The following is a 15,292-nucleotide window of genomic DNA, read 5'->3' on the forward strand; positions in this document are numbered from 1 at the left end:
CAGATGAAAAGACACTGGTGAGTCAAAAGCGTGTTTTTCCCACTATTATTACCCCTCCCCAAGTTTTGGAGAGGTGTCTTTCTGCCTGTTTTGCTCATTTGAGGAGCCACTTGTCTTGGGAGGGGTCTGGATGAGGCTTTCCCTACTATTTGGTAGTAAGGCCCTTCCTAACCTGATCCAGGTGAAGTGGGGCTTTAAAAAGGCCCCAGTTTTCAGTGAAATGGCTAGTAGCACCCCAGAGGTTTTTGGTAAGGGCACTAATGTCCAGTTTCAGATTGAAAGAAATTGGTTTGATGGATGAGGATCTAAAAGGTTAGAGTGCATCCCTCATGACCCAGTGCAACCCTCCAATCCTTGGCAATGGCCTATCTTTGCCTTAGAAGTTAAAGTCCATGAACAGAAGAACAGTTAAACATGAGGGCTAAAAACACCCATGGTCTGATAAAAATATTTAGTCAAACACCTTTTACCATGCTCCCCAAACTTTACACTGTCAGTACTTGATGAATCTTTGTTAGCAAAGCATCGTGGAGCCAATCACAGAGAAAGTGTAGTAGACATTTTTGTAATTTGTTTATTTATGAGACAGAGGGCTGTGATGCAGTGTCTCCAGTGGTGGTGGTTTTGTGTCATCAAGTAGTTTGATTTGTGGCGACCCTAAGATGACCCTATCACAGGGGTTTTCCTGGCAAGATTTGTTTAGAGGTGGTTTGCTTTTGCCTGCCTTCAAGTCAGAAATGACATCAAGGCACATGACAATAATATAGAGTATCAGATCCTTGCATTTCTTGGTTCTGATTTTCTTTTCTCTTTATAGAAAAGAGCGCTTTTATGTCTGCTTGAGAATATGTAGGCCAAGACGAAACAAAATAATTTTCTTTCTTTTAATAATGCTCATAGTTTCTTCCATTTTTAATGTTTTTGTTGCTCTTCATAAATTGGCAAACTTACAGTTCAGGATCTTATAGCTCAATTTGTAACAATTTGTAATTATTTTCTGAATAAAATATACTTTTAATATTACAAACATAATTTTATGCCAATCCAAATAGACTTAATACATTTTATGTTCCTGAAATAACAAAGTTATTTTTGATAATCTGTAAAGGGTACTAACACCACCCCGATTTTTTTGAAGTTTTGTGGGGGATTTTTTTTTTTGGGGGGGACCCTTTTCTCTCCATGATTTCAACATTTCCAGAAATTTTACAATTCTACTCTCATGCAGGGTTTATCAATCCCTGATGACTCTTAAGTCATTGGAATATGCTCTTGAACTCAGTCTTAAGTGTGGAAACCTGGTGACCAGGAGTTTGTTTGCATGGTTAAAGCTAGTACATCAGCTACATCTATTCTGGAGGATGTCAGATCTGGCACTAATGACAGGTGTATTGATTCTATCCTGTCCAAAATGATGCAACAAGAGTTACAGTAACATGTACTGTATATATACTCATGTATAAGTCTAGAAATTTTAGTCTAAAATTGACCTCAAAAACCTGGGTCGACTTATCCATGGGTCGATGTAGGAACTGTACATTAACTCTCATTTCAAAAAGGAACCCTCTTGCCTTGCCTGGGGAAAGGCAAGAGGGTAATTATCATGGAAGCACTGACCCCCATCTGTTCTCTCAGCCATCCTTAAAAGTGAGCACAAACAGTTATGTTTGCTGGAATTTTGCAAGTTCTTTGACATTGCTTGCCATTGCTTCATCCTTTAGATCCTTTGTCACGTGCCCTGAGTTTTACCCTCGACTTATCCATGGGTCATATAAAAATCCATAATTATGGCCCCCAAACCTGCCCTCGACTTATACATGAGGTCAACGTATAGTCGAGTATATACGGTATCTCTCATGTTTGAAAAGCGTGTTGGCTACCAGTATGTTTCTGAGCTGAATTCAAAGTGCTGATTATAACCTCTAAAGCCCTGTAAAGCTTAGATCCAGATTGTCTAAAAGAATATATCTCCTTATATGAGCCTTCCTGTGTTTTTAGATCCTTGGGGAACAAATTTTTTCTTGCTTGCACCACCATCACTGGTACATTTGGTGAGGACTCTAGAGAAGGCCTTCTTGATGGCTACTCCCAGGCTTTGAAATTTCCTCCTACAACTATTGTTCCACTGGTATCTGCTGTGGCAGTGAGAACTGAAAAAAGTGGGTAGAAAGAAAATAAATTCATGTGAGATGTGCAGGAGAACAGATCTGCAGATACCATGGAAGGATAAAAAGACAAAAAAATCCTAGAAAAAAATCAGGCCTACAGGCCAGGATGACTAAATTGAAGCTATCCTACTTTGATCACATCATGAGAAGGCATGACTCATTAGAACAGACAATAATGCTTGGCAAGGTAGAAGACAGTAGGTAAAGAGGAAGATCATATTCCAGGTGGATAAATTCGATCAAGGAAGCCAGGGCCCTACGTCTGCAGGAACTGAGAGCTGCTGAAAATAGGGTATCTTGGAGATAGCTCATTCATAAGGTTACCATGGGTTGAGGTCAGTTTGAAAGCATCTAACAGCAACAAACAACAAAGGGCCATTATTTGATATGATTGTGCTTTTTTCCACTAACAAGTCAAATATCATTTGTAGTTGGCTAGACTTTTAAGTACATATTTGGTACAACTTGTAAACTTTTACAGTCTTTATATTAGCCCAAAACAAAAGCAAATGATTAGGGATTGAAAGGAGAATACAGAGGAATCTTATTATCCTGGAGCAGCATATGAAGTGGCATGATCCCTCTCATAAACATAGACTTCTGTTTCCTTGAATGATTTCACTCTACAGTTGTTGGCAAGGTCATCGTCATTCTAGAAATTTGCATTTGTAATTAAACCTTCCCAAATACTAGGCTGAACCTGCATTTGTTATTAAAGCCTACCAAATAATAGCTTGAACGTTGTTAAGCATCTGATCTCTAATCATTTGCTGTAGCCAAAATCTTCACTGACCATTGGTGGTACTCTGTAATCCGTGCACCACTTACCATGTTTAAAACAGTATCTCAAAGCAGTGGAATATATTTCAATATTCTTGAAAAGTTCAGACTTACTCCCTCTTCCAACTTCCTTTTTTCTAAACTGAGTAAATCAGATTATCCCATTGCAGTACTCAAATAAATTCATAATTTCTGTAGCTATTCTAATACGAGCTCTTTCACCTGAAAATTAGAAATGGTCCTGTTTGAACCATTAAGACAAAATATATGGTAAACAAGTTAGAAAATAAATACTGTAACCCCTACTTGTTTTGAGATGTGGCTCTCATTGTCTTGAACATTGTCCTAGCTAGAGTCACCTGTTTTTCCTGACTATGATTAGCACATCTTGACTTGGTTACCATAAATCTTGTCACTGTATCCCCATTTTTCTTTCTAAGTTGTAACTTATGTTGAATAATATAGTGTCTCACACTTGTCTTTGAGGAACTCCTCTAGTGTGTTCTCTTCTTTAATGCTTACTTTAGCAAAGCCCTTTGCCTGCCCTTCAGATTTCGAAAACCTTTTTATAAGCAAACTGTAGGCAACCTGATGCCTAATTTAAACTACAAATCACTTATGACCCCAGCAGCATGATTAATTGTCATGAATTCTGAGAGTTGTCATCTAAAATATGAGGAGGATATCAAGTTGCCTAATGTAAGTGATGAGAACAAGAATTTTAGGGAACATGACCAGCATTTAAAAAATGTTTTTTGGAACACTAACTTGATTATGTAGTGTAGTGCTTTTTCTTGCTGATTCAGCAGCAAAGAAGGGGGTTTGCCTACTTATCTGTAAGCTTCCCCCCCTCCCCCTGTTTTTTGGCCTGATACTCTGGATTCATTACAGGATTATATCCATGGTGATCACAGATCGTGGAAACATTGATTTGTGGATGTTGCACATACCTTTAAGGACATTCATTCTGAGGGTCACATGTGCTGTTTCATTATTTCTTTGAAACCCAAAATTAGGAGAACATTAAGTGCTCTCCTATTAGTCTGAGTAGTTGTCAAAAATCATCATAAGCTCCACAACTGTACAGGTGGCTTTACTTATTTAGGGCTGGTATCTCAAAAGAAAAAGGTCTTGGCAATTCCATTAATGCGACACTTAACAATGGTTAGCAGTCCCCAGGTATGCCACTTGGAATACATAATTCCAAAGTCTAAATCCTGTTACTAGACTCAACTAGTCCTCACTTTAGTAAGTTATTAGACTCACTAAATTGATGGTAACGTGATAAATCAACAATTATGTAAGTTCCATTTATTTAATTGGTCTTCTCTAGTAGAGTCTAATAGTGATGCCTAAATAAATATCTTAATATCTCTGTAAATAATGAGCACCAATACAGTATAATGAGCCATGCTTCTTTTTTATTGATTTCTTTTTTTTGTTCAGAGCTGTACAGAACCTGCTGTGTTTAATTTCCAGCACTATCTCCCAGATTCAGTTGTTCTTGATATACAAAGTAAATAAAACAGTCCAATTGATCAGACTGACACCCCCTTTTTTGTCTTTTAGGTTTCGACCAATCAAAGGAAGGCAGGAAGAACTGAAGGAGGTAATTGAGCGTTTTAAAAAAGATGAGCACTTGGAAAAAGCCTTCAAGTCCTTGACGTCAGGTGACTGGGCCCGGCACTATTTTCTTAACAAGAACAAAATGCAGGAAAGGTTGTTCAAGGAACATGTAGGTGTATTTATACTTAATCCAACTTCAGACTGTTTGGTTTACAGGCTATTACAGTTGTTAATCAAATGCATTTGTTTCAAAGAAAGTTTAATTTGCCGTTTGGTTCTACTGCTTAAGGTTTTTTAAAAGTGGCTTGTTGGCACTCATCAATGGAAAGAAGGGAAGTATTCATGGCTTAGGGACATTGTAAAAGGTATATGGTGGAGTGGAAAGAATAAAAAAGCATGAGAGACTTTGAAAAAAACTAACCTACCATTTGTGGTTGCTAACCTTTCTTGCCATAGAAGTAAGATGTAGTATAATTGTATAATTGGTTAAGCACTTCCTGGCATTGTGCCTACAGTGAAGAAAAAGCCAGATGAAATATTTATTATGTTAAATTGATGCATTAAAGGAAACAAATTCCACCTTATCAATAAGTGGTATATCTAATGTGACATAGAAAGTAGGGAGAAAGGAAGCTTTTGAATATAAGGCTCAGAAACTAAAGTTGGAGAATGAAAAAGGGAGCTCTGAAAATATTGTAAGAAATTATAGCTGTATAGTCAAAGTATTTAATATTTTAAAATAACATAAAAATGATTATGGGCTTATAGAATTATGAGGAGTTTTCTATATATGTGATCTCATCTTTCCAGAGTAATTGTGCACCAGGAAAGATAGTAGAGTCTTAGAAACTGGGGTTGCATCTGCACTATAAAATAATCCAATTTGACACCACATTAACTGGTCTTTTGAAAAGCAGATAATTTAAAAATAGATTTTGGACTGTTACATTCCCTAGGAGACCTGTAAGACATTTAAGAAATTAGGAACTAATAATTTCAAAAACTAGCTCTCTTCGTTTTATAAAGAACAAAATGTGAAGAGGCAAAGGTATTAAAAACTGAGAAACTATTTACTTAGATGTTTGAAATTACTTAGACTCTGGACATTTAAAATATGGTTTCTGCACATGAAAACCCATAATGTTTTGCTGAATGGGATAATCTATGGATGATATGGAAAAGATGTAGAATATATGACATATCTAGAAAGTGTATATTGAATGCCCCCCCCCTTTTTTTTTTCACCATAAGAATGAGAGTGCGTCATTAAAGACAATACACTTGTCCCTTCACATTTACTGGGGTTAAGGGCATAGAATCCCATGAATGTGGAAAAACTGCAAATGACAAAAGCACTATGTTTTTACCTGATAGAACACCTCTCTAGGAATCTCTAGGTCCTGCAGTACAACTCTGTGGTCAACATCTGCCAGACATTGGTCATAGGATTATGCTGGAGGAGCTACAAATGCCTAGTGGAGTGTTCTGTCTAGGAATTTCTAGATCTTTCAATGCAACTTTTAGTTAAAGTTGATCATAGAGTTGCTCTGGAGAACCTAGATATTCCTAGAGAGAACATATTAATAAAATCTGTGAATAATCAAATCCACAAAAATCAAAGCCACAAATGTGGAGGGATGAGTGTATTAAACTAATCAGTTTGTAAAATCCATATTTAAGCTACATATATCACTGTAGTGAAAATTTGAGAAGAAGGATTGATGTGCTGTTCCATATCAGCATGTGTGTATGTGGTGTTCATTCAGAAAATTTAGATGCAGTCTTTTGAGAAAAGTTCTTCACTTTAAGCAGCTGTACTTGATCATTCCTTTCTGCTACAGGTATTTATTTATTTGCGAATGTTTGCAACTGATAGTGGATTTGAAATATTGCCATGCAATCGCTACTCATCAGAGCAAAATGGAGCCAAAATTGTTGCAACAAAAGAATGGTAAGTATTATAAGACATAAATATTGTGTGAAAAAAATGTTACTTCCAGTCTGAATGCATTTTCCATGCTTGTTAGAAGCCACTGGGCTAAATTCAATTGTTAGTTCGAATTAAAGTGGAACAATAGACTTTGTGGGACTTGCATAAGCATTGATTTAACCAACTTCATTCTTTCAGTGGGTCTAATTCAGTGCTACTTTTTATTTACTTCAAAGGATTTCTGCCCAGCCTGAACATGATGTGTTCATGGAGCCTTTGATTTGCAGCTCTTTTAACCACATTCCAGTACACAGATGAGCTAGTTTCCTATTCTTTGTAATGCTGTAGTAGCATCATTGATCCATTGTGGTAAAATAGGAAGCATTTGCCTCCCCCTACCTCAGTTGCACAAATTTAACAAATTGAGAGGGGCAAAGTGCAACCATATTTTAAAGTATTTTTATGTGAAACAAAATCATTTATTGTTCTTGAATTATATAATATCTTCCTTCATTTATTAGGAAACGTAATGACAAAATAGAGTTGCTAGTAGGATGCATTGCTGAGCTCTCCGAGCTGGAAGAGAACATGCTTCTCAGACACGGAGAGAATGACTTTAGTGTCATGTACTCAACACGAAAAAACTGTGCTCAGCTGTGGCTTGGACCAGCTGCATTCATCAACCATGGTAAGCAAGAAATAAAGAAAAGGCAACATGACTGGCTGTTGTATTCAGGAATAATTTTTAATGTATTTCTCAATTTGGAGTTTATTTAGGCCTTAAGCTTAATTAGAATGAGCTAAAATACCATTACAGTTCTTTCAAAAGAGGCTAGGATAATGCATTATGTTTCCCTAGCCCTTGGTATGGGAAGACTTTCCCCATCCCCTCCTGTTCCATTACCACCCGCTGCTCTGTGGCAAGAACTCCAGAGAAGAGAGACAGAGAAACTCTCCCTATCCCCCTGCACCGGCTGCTCTTTTCTCTTCTTTGTACAGAGTCATTGGCACCCTGTGAGCAAGATAGCAGGAGGGAGAAGCAGGCAGGTAGCAGCTGCTTCAGCGCTTCTTCAGTCTGGACCGTCCCTCCCTTTCCCACAAGGATTTTATCATTATGTGCCCTTTGGGACAGATTCTCCTTATTGTAGTGGTTATCATTAACGTATACTTACCTTTCTTGTATGCTACCTTGGAAGGATTTTTGTTCAGAAAAGTGGGACATACGTTATTAAAATAAAGAGTGGATGATAAATCTGTATGAACCCTTACTTTAGGTATCTATAACTATTCATGTTTCAGGTCTTATCAGCAGTTAATTGATTTTATCTTTTGGACCTTTTTCAGATTGCAGACCCAACTGTAAGGTAGGTGTATTTATAATATCTGAACCAGCTTTTTTCAATATACTGATTTATTTATTTTTACATTACATTGGTGCAATTAAATAAGTAAAGGTACATGTTAATGATTTGTCTCCTATAGTTTGTGTCAACTGGCCGGGATACAGCTTGTGTAAAAGCTCTGCGAGATATTGAACCTGGAGAAGAAATTTCTTGTTACTATGGGGATGGGTTTTTTGGAGAAAACAATGAATTCTGTGAATGCTACACATGTGAAAGGTATTGTCTGTTTAAACATAAAACTAAAAAACATAGTACTGTTTCAGAGTAAAGCTGGTTTTTTTAAAGTTGAAGTCTGTTTGCATCAGAGCGGCATTTGAAAGGTGCCTTGAAATTTAGACACACTCTCTACCTCAGAATAGTTGTTTCATCCTTGCCATATGACTGGCAAGGATTCTTGATGTGGGTACTGTAAATGGGGAAAGGGAGTGTGATGTTTCTGTCCTACTTAAGTGTGTCCATGTTTTTCATACAGGGCAACTTTCTGAAAAGGAGAGCCTCCTTTATGTGTGTGGGCTGTTTAGATGATTTCAAACTCTGGAAAATGAGCATTCCAAATCAAAGGAAGAGCCTCTAAGGTTTTTATTTTCCTTAGAGAGGTACCTTTCACATGTAGAATGGGGCAGAACTGTAGGTAGTGTTAGAGAAATTCTTTTCTTGTAGCACCTGGAAAAGAAACTAAGCATCCATTATCATTCTGTTCATTTCAGACAAATACCTAACTCCAGTGGTTCTTTCCAGCTAGAGCTGATATATTGAATCAGTGAAACTACTTAAGTATTGATTTATTAAGTTCCCATTGATTTATTAGGCCCATTCTATATAGGATTAATTATTGGTTTTAGACTTAGAATCTAAATAATTGAATTGATTGCTTCCCATCTTTTGTCCCCAACTTGGCTAACCAGATGGAAAACTTCTTAACTTCAATGAGTTCACCATCAGTCAAACAAATAGCCAACTGTGGTAGGTCCGGGGGGAGTTTTATACTTCTGGGACCCTCCAGGTGCCATTTGGTTTGGCAAAAAAAAAAAAACAAAAAAAACCAACCCAAGCAAAGACATTAAACAGTATGGGGTTAGGGGAGGCTACTACCTAAAAAATGGTTTGTCTCTCTTGAAAGTTGCCAGGAAGAAGGAAAAATCACTTTTGGGGTTTTTTTCTCCACCAAAAAGAGGCAATCTAGGAAGGGGGAAGTTGAGGGTGGGAGATTGTGGCCTTAAGATATCACTTGGCTCAACCAAGCTTCAAGAAAATTTATATCCTGAAGAAGCTTATTACAGTGAATGTTTTCTGCGTAGGTCACAAAAGTACAAAGATAGAGTACAAGAAATTTATTGCTAGTTCTTTGTGACTAATATCCTCTAGTTTTAGGCTTACCAATATATAACATAACAATATTGGTTCCCATTTTGTGTTCAGCAGTCCTTGATAGCAATTGATATAGTAAATTAGTGTTTTCTTGAAGCAGCTTACACTTTACAAACACGTATTTAATGGAAAGATTCAGAAAATATATATAGAGAGGAGAATTCTCTGTACTTTTGACTTCACTGTAATAACAATATTCTAATAATGTGGAAATACTTGCATTAATTCAATTTAGGTAAACAAATCAGCATTGACTTGGGATACAGATTGCTTTTTATCAGATACTCTTATTGCTATAGCTGGAGTTATTAAGGTTTTTTGTTTGTGTGTTTGTTCTGTTTTTTTGTAGACGTGGAACTGGTGCTTTTAAATCAAGAGTGGGACTTCCTGCACCTACTCCTGTGATCAATAGCAAATATGGACTCAGAGAAACAGACAAACGTTTAAACAGGCTTAAAAAGTTAGGCGACAGCAGCAAAAATTCAGACAGCCAGTCTGTAAGCTCCAACACTGATGCAGATACCACTCAGGAAAAAGTTAATGCAAGTAAGAAAATAGAGATAACATTTTCAAAATGTGTTTTCTCCAAACATTCTCAGTAATGTTTACTGTCTTAAAATAAGACAGAAATTGCTCTTTTCATTAGATGTTTTTTCATTGAGGAAGTTGTGACTTGGGATGGAATCTGCAAAAAGGCTTCTGAGAGTGGAAAGAAAATTTGCTGACAGGACAACTGATAAGAGTATCTAGAACACAGGGACCTCGCATTTTACAAACTCTTAAAATTAATAAAATGACTAATTCTTCATTCTGAAAACTGCTTTCTCCTGGCTGTATTTGGCCTAAATCCAGTGGCTAATTCCAGTTTGAATCAAGTGCTGAATGTTAAGACAATGGTTACATAAACCCTGCTGATTCAGTCAGCCTACTTAGTTGGGACTGGCAACTGGATTTAGATTACTGAATTCTTAATTTGTTTAAAATAAGATGATTTCTGACATGGCAAGTTATATAGGAAAGAACCCTTTACCTTTAGAAATGTAAATATCTTAGAATCATAGAATATTAAGTGTTGGAAGGGACCACTACGGGCACCTGATCAAACCCTCTGCCATGCAGAAATACACAACTAAAGCACCCTCAAAAGATGCCCATCCAATCTTTGTTCAAAGAAATCCAAAGAAGGAGAATCTGTCACCGTCTGAAGCAATTGATTCCATTGTTGAACAGCTTTCTAGTAAAAGAGTTCTTTCTAATGTTTAAGTGGAATCTCTTTTCTTACAATTTGGATTCCTTGGTTACTGTTCTAATCTATGGAGTAGCAGAAAACAAGCTTGCTCCATTTTCTGCATGACATCCTTTCATATATTTAAAAATAAATATCATGTCATCTCTTAGTCTTCTGTTCTCCATGCTAAAACATGCCCAGTTCCCGCAAATTTTTCATTGTTTACAGGAATTGTATTCTTTATTCTTGTTACTTTGATAAATTGTCAGTTTGGTTTTATTATCTGAAAATAAACTGTCATCATGTGGGAATCATAAAATTAGATTTTGTTTGCTTTCATGCTGCCAGCTCTGAATTATTTTACAGTTCCTCTCATGCTAAAGCAATATTGACTTGATTAAGTCTCACTTACAAATGGGCAACTTTTTAAAATAAGAAATAAATGGATAAATTTTCCTTCAGCTGACAGATCTTCTTGCATTTTATCCAGATAGAGAACACAGACCATGTGGGGTATATCCAAGGAATTGTAGTGCATTAAAAAGAGTAATTTGCATAAGTGTATGGTAAAATGGAGATCCCGAAGACCACCTCTTGTCAGTGGTTAAGGAAAGCTGAACAGATTACATGAGGTTAGTCTGTCACTATGTACACTGGTACAGTACTTTCTGTAGTTGGTAGGACTATACCAGTGTTATGTGATCAGAAATTATTTTTGAAAGTGCCTGAATGACAGGAATGGCTTTGGAATAAGCAGATAGAAAACATACACTGAAGCTCTCCCTCGATAGTTTCACTCATTTTGCATTCCTAACTATCAGTACTACTAACCATATCATTTTAAGACCTGAGTAAATAATGTTTAATTACCTGTTGTTGACAGTTGTATATTTCAGTGCTTTATGACTTATGCATTTTGCATCAAAGAGAAAATTTATTTATATTCTTGTGAAATGTTAATACCAGTTGGTAGCAATCAGGAGAGATAATAACTTTTTAGAAAATATTGACTTTATTTTGTTTATTCTTACAGCTACACGCAAATCTTCTATTGGTATTAAAAAGAACAGCAAAAGTAGATCATTAACAAGGCAGTCTATTTCAAGAATTCCAGCTTCATCAAATTCTACCTCATCAAAACTAACTCATCTAAATAATTCCAGGGTACCAAAGAGACTGAAGAAGCCTGCAAAGCCTTTACTTTCAAAGATAAAGTTGCGAAATCAGTGCAAAAGGCCAGAGCAGAGAAATGCGTCCAGAAAACTCGAAATGGGAAACCTGGTTCTAAAAGAGCCTAAAATAGTCCTGTATAAAAACTTGCCCATTAAGAAGGAGAAAGAAACAGAGGGACCAATGAAAGTTGCCATCTCTAGTGGCTGCTTAACAAGGCATGCAGCACGAGAATACAAACTAAGTTCAGTGAAAGGTGCTCATGAGCCTGGGGAGGTGTCACCCTGTACATATATAACAAGGAGGTCAATGAGAACACGAATGAATCTGAAGGAGACCTCTGACTTAAAGCTTGAACCAAATATGTTGAATAGCTATAAAAACAATTTGACTGGCCTGCGAACTAACAGCTTGGATCAGCAATCTTGTGTGTTACAGGAGAGTGAGCAGGCTCTTGTTACGTCACATAAGGGAGAGGGTAAGTGTCAGAAGAGTGACAGGGTTGCGGCCAAAAAGAAATCCCGACAAGGGAGATTAGCAAAGCCATCCATGAAAATGGAGGAAACAGAACCTGTACATAACTTACCTGTCCAAGACACCATGCCAGATTTGATCAGTTCACATTCTGACCTAGGAGAAATGAACAATGTTATGGATCCAGCCATTGGATATAAAGACTGCATACCTGTGGCTGGTGGCTGTTCTATTGTAACTTCAGACACTTTTAAAGTAAAGAATCGCTTTAGAACTGCAAAAAGCAAAAAGAAAAGGCGAATTACTAGGTATGATGCACAACTAATTCTTGAAAACAGCTCTGGGATTCCCAAACTGACTTTGCGGAGGCGACATGATAGCAACAGCAAAACAAATGACCAAGAAAATGATGGAATGAATTCTTCAAAAATAAGCATCAAACTAAGTAAAGACCATGAAAAAGACAATAATTTATATGTAGCAAAGCTTAATAATGGGTTTAACTCAGGATCAAGTAGTAGTTCAACAAAATTAAAAATACAGCTAAAACGAGAAGAAGAAAACAGGGGAACATACTCTGGTGACCTCCATGAGAATGGGGTGTGTTGTAGTGAATCTCTGTCTCTGTTGGAGTCACGAGTGGAAGTGGATGATTATAGCCAGTATGAAGAAGAAACTGTAGATGACTCTTCATCTGCAGAAGAAGAGGAGGAGGAGGAGGAGGAGGATGACTATGAGGATGATTTTGAAGATGATTTTATTCCTCTTCCTCCAGCTAAGCGATTAAGGCTTATAGTTGGCAAAGATTCAATAGACATTGATATTTCTTCCAGGAGAAGAGAAGATCAGTCTTTAAGGCTCAATGCATAAGCTTACAGGTCTTAAACTGAATAGGATGTCCATTAAAAAATAAGAATTCCAGTCAATTATTCCTCAACTGATGAACTTGCTGAAAATGTTAGCGGAAGCACTTCTTTATTGTTTATTCACTTATATTAACATAATATTGTAGATAGTGTACAGCATACTGACTCCTTAAGTCATTTGTGCAGATTTTTATTGTACTTTTTAATAGCCTTCTTATGTGCAATTCTGAGTTAGAGAAAATGCTCTATTGTAAAATAAAGGCTCAAGCAAAATTACAAAAACGCCATCAGATTTTTTTCCATGCAAGATAATTAAATCACAATAATGTGGCTACACAATAATTTTTAATCTATGGGAGCATTATTTTGCTCATATATCTGACTAAACAATCTAAAAAAATCATAGTAGCAACCTGTTAAGGTTTTCTAGTATGTTAATATCACCAGCAATGAACTACAGCTTTTTGGTTTATTTGCTAGATGGTTTTCCCCCTTGAAGTTTGTCAGTTTTAACACTGTATGCTGTCCCCAGACGTACTGTTTGTGGCCTTTGTTATAGTAGCAAACCGTTGGTTTGAAGTCAAATTGATTTCTTAAAAAAAGGTGTTGACAGTTTGCTGACTTCTAGTACATTATATGTACAAGGGTAGCAGTATGCAGAATACAAGTTTGGATATGGTGTATTTATTTCTTGTTATGTAAATTAAAACACCTTGTATTTAATACTTTTTCGATACTTTTAGATAAAATTGTTCTTTGCAAGAATGATTGGTGCTTATTTTTTCAAGAACTTGCTGTGAAACAACGTGATTACAACGGGCAACATTTATCCAATGAACTACAGCTATCCTAATTGGATCTTCATAGTTTTCTGTTGCACTTGTAAAACGCTACAAGGAATTTAAAGCAACCTATTCACTTTAACTTATGATAGTTTTATGAAATTTAAAGGAAAACCTTAAGTCACAGCTTTTGTTCTGTGGTAATCTATAAAAATGTTTTGTCTTTTGAGATCCAGTGTAAAGGACTGAAAAAAATGTATATGTTGTAAATATTTGTGTGTTGTGAGAAATTTTGTCATAAAAATTGATAACTTACCAGAAGGGTTTTTAAGTTTAGAAATACATTCATGCCAATAAATAGGATATTATAAACCTAGTTTTAAACTCTTGACCAGTGGACTTTTTAAAAACTTATTTAGTTTGCATTTTGAGATTTCAGGAATTTCTATGTGCACTTTTTTTTAAGGAAGCATCATTTTTTTTAGCTAGAGTGCAAAATAATTGGTGAAAAATAATTAAGACTATAAATTAACCTTTTATTTGAACACACATCTCAAATGGTTTTAGTTAGGTATATAAGCAGGTCTGTTCTTATTTTGCAATTCTGTGCATAGAATTTTGCACAAGAATCTTAGAATACAGAACAGAATTCCTCAGAACATTTACACTTACAGCTTTCAAGTCCACATAATAGTGGATGTCTGTTTACAAGCAGGTGTTCCCATTCCATGGATCTGTGTGTGCTCAGTTGGGGCTATCTGTTGATGTGGAAAAAAGGAGCTCTTGTGAACAAGGAAATCATGTTCTTCTATTAAATCTCCTTTATTCACAAATAACTGCTGGACTGGAGAAAAGTATCAGAGGCTGTTAATCAGCACTTCTGAACACTTGACAATTCTGTCCATGGCTTTCTTTCCATGCCTATTTGCTCCTTCTCATACTAGTGAGAAATCACAACCTGGGCTTTTCTGCCATGTTTGTTATAGGTCTTCTTATGTTATCCCCAACTGTGTTCAAAGGAGTCAAGCTATAGCTTTCATACCGCCAAGTGACATAAGGACCCAGTCTTGGCAGTACATGAAGATTGCAAAAGAAAAGAAGGGAGGGGAGGGGAGGGAAAAGAAGGAATATGATGGCCCATAAACCCATTTTTTCAGATGCACTGAGTGGTATTAAGGCCTCAGGTATAAAGCATATTTATACAGTTGTGGGGTTGTGGTAGAATGTACTAGAATCCAGAAGGAAGAAAATCTTGTCCCTTGCCCTAGATTTTCAAAGGACAGGGTGAGGGGATACAGATATTTCAAATTTATTTTGAAATTTATTGGAAAGACCTGTATCACCTTGCTCAGCCCTTTAAAAATTTAGAGCAAGGCACGTAATTTTCTTCTTTCTCGATCCTATTAAGTTCTGTCCCACTCCCACAGCTCTGTAGACATGCTTTATAACCTGAGGCTTTTAATATCACTCTGAACTTCAGCCAAAGAAGTGGGTTTATAACCACAAAAGCTCATGTTAAAATAAAAACCAGTTAGTCTTAAATGTGCGGCCACATTC

The 15,292-nt window shown here is 36.5% G+C and overlaps 1 protein-coding gene across 2 annotated transcripts in view; it reads left to right on the plus strand.

Annotated features, from left to right (window-relative positions):
• Positions 1-14,111, plus strand: part of KMT5B (lysine methyltransferase 5B) — a 46,063-nt gene extending 31,952 nt beyond the window's left edge. For both annotated transcript variants that reach the window (XM_089520850.1, XM_089520849.1), the window contains exons 4-10: positions 4,518-4,683; positions 6,356-6,465; positions 6,966-7,132; positions 7,789-7,808; positions 7,927-8,063; positions 9,565-9,761; positions 11,477-14,111. In XM_089520850.1, the coding sequence (XP_089376976.1) occupies positions 4,518-4,683; positions 6,356-6,465; positions 6,966-7,132; positions 7,789-7,808; positions 7,927-8,063; positions 9,565-9,761; positions 11,477-12,957 (2,278 nt within the window). In that variant the 3' untranslated portion in view covers positions 12,958-14,111. The remainder of the gene's footprint in view (positions 1-4,517; positions 4,684-6,355; positions 6,466-6,965; positions 7,133-7,788; positions 7,809-7,926; positions 8,064-9,564; positions 9,762-11,476) is intronic.
• The last annotated feature ends 1,181 nt before the right edge of the window (positions 14,112-15,292 follow it).

Source organism: Sceloporus occidentalis, unplaced genomic scaffold (genome assembly GCF_023333645.1).
Source record: "Sceloporus occidentalis isolate IW3139 unplaced genomic scaffold, rSceOcc1.0.p SCAF_4, whole genome shotgun sequence".
Classification (NCBI taxonomy): domain Eukaryota; kingdom Metazoa; phylum Chordata; class Lepidosauria; order Squamata; family Phrynosomatidae; genus Sceloporus; species Sceloporus occidentalis.